Below are 6010 nucleotides of genomic sequence, written 5' to 3'. Positions count from 1 at the left end.
GAAGAATTACTGGCAAAAGTTTCTATAAACAAGTTAAAATATTTTATTATCACATTCTGCAGTTGTGAAACCATTTTCAGAGGCACAAAATGCACAAATTAATAATTCCTAACTAAGCACGTGCTATTACAACTGACAACGCACAACTAACTGTTTCTCTAAATAAATAATCCTGTTACAGATAATAAGAAAATAAAATTAAAAGAAACTAAAGCTTTCACCATCTCTCACCATCACCAACAAACGGACAGTTGTGTGAAGAAAGACCACTCAAATGCAAATCGCAACACAGATTCGATCCCTCAAACAGTATCACCAAAATATTCACAGATTATAACTCCCTCAGCAGTATAGCAGCTTTTCTTTGTCAAATATATTCTGTAAGTGCAAATACAAGTCAGTGCAAAGGTCTCACCCTTTACACTGAGAAGACCTCCTGAAAGGACTGTGTTTTTTGTTGTTTTTTTTACTGAGGAACAGTAGTTTTGTGTGTGTTGATAAAACTGTTTGAGTTCAGCAAACATGTTCAGATACAGTAAACATCAGACTGAATTGTATAAAAGTTATACCAACGACATTGAGAAGGTCTCTGCTTAAAAATAAAATATGGCATTATGTTGACCTTTAATTCTCTTAAATACACTTAATAACATATTAGTTATCACATAATAACAAAATACAGTTTATATTCAGGCTTACATAGACTGCCTGGTACAGAGTGTTTGTTTATACGGAGGTCCCTGAAAGAAAACATTGTTGAGGAGATGCTCTTTTAGACAAATAAACCGGACGGTGAAACACTTCTGTCACGTGTCACTGTCCACGGCTGTGTTATCCCAACTATTAACACTCTGCCACATGAAACCGCTTCCTTTTACCCTTGACATGCACTGCCCTTGACCCCTGCCACAACAAGACATTGTTTTTCTGCCATCATACCCAAACCATCACTAACTGTTTTGCTCCATGCCAGAGGAGACTTCTGGCATTCTGTAGTGCTTTTACAGGGGGCTGGACAAAAAGTAGTGTGTCTGCTTTGCACTGTCTTGCGATTTCAGTTCATCTGGTGCCTCTGATACCTCTTCGCCATGCTACATATTCCACACACAGATAACAGTGGTCTTTTCTCAGTCTCTCATGGGGGTCCTGCCAGGCAGCATCCCCTAAAAAAACACTCCAAAGAATCCCTTTATGTTGCGGCTTGGTGTTAAAAATAATCTAATGTAGATAGTATGAGATGGATGAATGTACCCACACCAGAGCATTATAAAGGGAAGCTGGTTGAAGAGGTTTGTAGTCTCTCAAACATGCGGGAAAAGAGAGGTGGGTGTCATTTCCAGTGACCGCAGCCGCCAGGGGGTGCGCATGGTCCCACGTGCTGTGGCTGCCAGTTCCTCGATCTCTGCATTCAGTCGCCTGATACCCACTCCATGGCTCACGGCCCTGATCAAAACAGACAACAAAGCATTAATCAATAGGAGGGAAATAAAAGAGAACTGCATTATGTATCCTGTGAGTCAGTATACTTCAAACAAATTGGTTGTGGATTAGTCGCAACAGCACTGAAGACAAATGTCCTCAAACTTCTGAAATGACCCCTCTTCATGCAGAAACAGGCCAGGTGTGTTCAGATGAGAAAGAATCTGAACTGGTCTCTCAGGCTCTCACATTGTTCACACAACTACCTGTCACTTTTCGTGACAAGGTACTGTACATGCAGTACAGTTAGGCTTTGCGCAAGATGCCTGCTACAGACGTCTTGTTAAACAGGTCCCAAATGAGGTGACAAGATGGCTTTCTTACACACGCATGACCTAGTTCAATTTGACACATCTCACCACATAAGAAAGAAAAAATGTTTCCAGTTCTGTTTCTGGTTATTTTGTTTGATACGTTTTGTGGGGGGGTTTGCACGAGATATTTGATACATTTTCACAGTTTGGAAAAAAATATAGTTACTCTTTGTCTGAGCTGCTCACAACTCCACACTAATGGAGTAGATATATCTTAATTTCTACTTCTTAATAACAATAGCTTAATTTTAAAGAGAGATTATACAAACAAAAACAGGTTGGGAAACACTCTAAAGCACAGTTTTATATTTCAGTAAGTAGTTAAAAAGGCATTGTCATTAGCCACGTTTGACAATTAGACAGGCAAATTATCCATTTGTTGCAGGATCTCTTACCTTTCCAGCGTTAGCAGAGATGTGCTCGCCATAACTCCCTCCAAGTAACTGCTGAGACTGACTCCTCACAGAGATGATAGCCTCCTGAGTCAGGATTGTTCTACAGTTGAAGAGTTTTGAAAAAAATCATGGTCAAAAGGGCTGGAATCTCATACATTTTTATTAAGTTGTCTAATAAATGTACAAACTTACCTGTCTTTATCCTCAGGATGTGGTTTATATGTTAACTTTTCATCCACAGACACCATGTTGTGAAAGTGATCTGTTAGAAGAATGACGAGACAAATTAGTTGAAATGTCTTAAAATCACAGCTCACAGTGGGAGCATGTGAACGCAGCATTATGAAGGTTCATTTTGAAATGTGAGCTGTCAACCTGTGGAACAAGCAAGACTGATTCCACACACTAAGCTTATGTGTTCAGACAAATGGAAGTCACAAAAGTGAATCTAGCGAGACATTGTTGTTTTTGGTTGACACATCCAAATGGAATATGTTTTGTAAACAGATAGAAAAGCTTCATAAGAATATGTACCTTTAAAAAAAATCTGAAATCTTCTGTCTTGCCTAATGCTGTAACTCTAGGCAGAAATGTCTGCACACCTTGAAAGTAAAAGTCAAAAGAGAGTATGTCACGAGTACTCACATTTGTGGACTGAAGCTCGAAAGACTTCTCTTTGGATCCACGACCGAGTGCTCTTGAACATATGTGTATGTTCGTGAGTTACCAATGATCTGAAGACAAAAGATAGAACACGCTTTAGTACAAAGTGGACAGCTAAAATTGTTTTTCTTCATAGTTTTATCAATGTTCTCCATTGTGCAGTATTTTGACCTTTCAAATGGTTCCTTTTATTTGTTATTTATCTAATAATTAAATTTGCCCTTTTGTAGTTTGGCAATCCAAAAAGTACACAAAGCTTCATGTCCTTTATGCAAAATAACAAATCACTATTGACCTCCGTTAAATAACCGGAAGTACAATTTCACAGGCTTTAGAGGAAAAGCTGGAGGTCAAGATGAATTATATGCAGCAATCGGAACGTGTCAGCTCCACGGAACCACAACTTATAAAGTTACATTTGACATCTAAATGAATCTCATGTTTCACCTGACTCATATACAGCTTGAGTAGGAATAAAAACAAGTTTCTTGGATTAATCAATGACAGAAAATCTTTTTATTTTTTGCTTTCACAACTATAATTCCCATAAGGCTCTAAAGCACTGATTGATTCAAGGAATAATATTCAAATACAGTCTTAAGATTTCAAGTCGCAGTTGTCAAATAAATAAAAGTAAAAAAAAAATGGAAAAGCTAATGTATTCGAATAGCACAGAGGCAAACAAAGGAAGACACCTTCATAAACATCTACTTTAACACGCATGCACTGAAGCTCAGGAGTGATTACTTTGGGACAATCTGATTAAGGGTTACGTGGATATGCTATCAATCAACTGGACAGTCTGCCTGGAAGTTTAAAAGGGCTATTCATAGACGTCATGACTGACTACAACCCTGTCTCAGACACCAAGCGTAGGTCAAAGAGTACAGCAGCTGATTGGCCAATGTTTCATGGTAAAGCAGGACTGAGAAGCAGGATATTACTCTCTCCTGCCTTATCATCACCAACTTCAGACAGCCAAAGAAATTGGAGAAAGTCAAATGACATGTTGCATAAATCCAAGGGCGCCTCCGTCACCGATTGCCATTCCAGTGACCTCTAGTTTTATCCGAGCTGTCAGAGACGGAAAGTTACATCACATGCTGTCAGGTTTACATCTGAGCCATGACAGGAATGGTTACTACAGTGTTCTGTACAACACGAGCCATGGCACAAAGCCATGAACTCGCTGGGCACCCATGACTGCCGGTTCTGCTGCTAATACCTCTGGACAGGAATAGCCTGCGGGTTAAGGTCACGCTCACTGGCTGGAAAGCATAACCCGTGTCCGGTACATAACTGACTCAGGTTATATGTGGATTGTTGTGTCATGTTTATAGTCATATTAAACCATTTAATCGCCACAGATGAGAAAAATTGTGTTTTTTCTTAGCTTTGTTCCAATACTTTTTGTATTACAAATGTCATGTTGCTTTGATTAACCACGTCCATGAGAAGCACCCAGATCACGAGCACACAGGTCATGTGTTTCTCTCCAGAGTCACATGTCCAAGTGTGACCTAAGCCAGGTCAACTACAAGGCTGCTACAGCACATTCTTCCAATGTGACATTAAACACAGTTTGGCTTTGAAACTTACAGATTTCACTATAGACGGTAGACCCCACTCCGTGCTCAGCAGTCTTGTACTGTGGAGGCGTCCTGTTTGTCAATGTCTCTGTCCAAAACATCCACTCCAATCACACTGGGGTTCATGGGGTTGGGATACTTCTGCATACGCAGCCTTGGTGTACGGTCTCCCAAGGATGGCTGTTGAAGGACAGCAAAAAACAAAACAAAAATATTATAACTAACACTGCAACAAAACTCAACAAGCACCCAGCAACTTATGACAGTCTAACAACGGACTGAAATGCTACTTACACATTATGTCTATGGTCATAATATTAAAATATGCACTGAATACTCTGCCTTGATCTTAAAAACCTTGGTAATAATACCTAGTTACAGAGGCTATAGGCGTACATGCTTAATTACCAAAATTAACGTGTTTCAAACACAGCAAATCATATAAAGCGGTGTTTACTTTAGGTCTTTTGAATGTTTTTTTAAAATAATAATTAGGTAACTACTCCCACCTTACATTTATTGGGGGGATTTATAAAGATTAGATCTGTTCAGCAGGTGTTATTTACATTTCATTTGCTGAATATTAATGTATGCAAATGAGAGTTCCAGTTCCAGTTCTCTTTAGAATGAAAATGGTTCTGTGTTCTTAAGATATTTGCATATAAGAGAGAGAAAGAGAGATCAGCACTCATTCCCGGATGACTTTTGAAGAGGAAGGACTGCCCTGTAGCTGGTTTAACAAGTCGTTTCTTCAGTCTACTTTTTCTGAACGGCATCGTCTTGGAGAAGGAGCATGCGTGTTTTTCCTGCATCAGTCTTTTAAGCTAAGTAACTTTCACGGTTTACATTTTAAATAAGAAGTTGAGGTTGCAACTGCAAAATGATGACTTTAAACTTTGCCTCACTCACTCCACATGTGCTAAATGTACTGTATTCAACATCTTTCTTTACAGGACAGGTGCTTTCATGTGAGGTAAAAGCTTTGCAGTCATTGCTCTGTGTTTTCTCAGCTCTTTCAGTTCAGTTCAGTTCAGTTCAGTTCAGAGCTTTATTGTTCCTCCAGGGGAAATTTGATTTGCAGTGACAATGCAACTTACACAACAAACAATAAATAGACAAACAGTGTCATAGAACAATGACGCAAAGTAAAGCAACCAAAACTTGATTTAAACAATCCTAAATGAAGTTAGAATATAAGTGACAGAAGGCAAAAAGTCTATAAAAGATAAACAAGTGCCACAAGAACAGTGCAATTTAAGAGTTGTGCAAATTAATTGCATTGATTGCATGTGGAACAAAGGAGAATTTATACCTATTTGTTCGTGCCCTAGGTAGCATGTATCTCCGTCCAGACGGCAGAGAAATAAATTCCTGCAACAATGGGTGGTCAGGGCTAGACAGGATGGACCGAGCCTTCTGTAGGACTCGTCTGTCAAAGATCTCTGAGAGACAGAGCTGCTGCATGCCAATTATCTTGTTGGCATCTCTCACAATTTTGAACAGACAATTTTTGTTTTTAACCGACAGGTTTCCATAAAATGAGATCAAGCAGAAAGTATAATCTCTGTAG

General features: G+C 39.1%; 1 protein-coding gene across 1 annotated transcript; it reads right to left on the bottom strand.

Moving 5' to 3' along the window:
• Positions 1-1301: 1301 nt before the first annotated feature.
• LOC104933616 (PRELI domain containing protein 3B) lies at positions 1302-4587 on the bottom strand. Its single transcript, XM_027279449.1, is given in 8 exon segments — positions 1302-1443; positions 2189-2254; positions 2256-2288; positions 2381-2450; positions 2824-2865; positions 2868-2922; positions 4451-4518; positions 4521-4587. Coding segments are annotated over 8 exon segments (543 nt in total).
• Between the last annotated feature and the right edge of the window lie 1423 nt (positions 4588-6010).

Source organism: Larimichthys crocea, chromosome VI (genome assembly GCF_000972845.2).
Source record: "Larimichthys crocea isolate SSNF chromosome VI, L_crocea_2.0, whole genome shotgun sequence".
NCBI lineage: Eukaryota > Metazoa > Chordata > Actinopteri > Sciaenidae > Larimichthys > Larimichthys crocea.
Note: the sequence above shows the minus strand (reverse complement) of the source record. Positions and strands in the feature narration are given on the sequence as shown.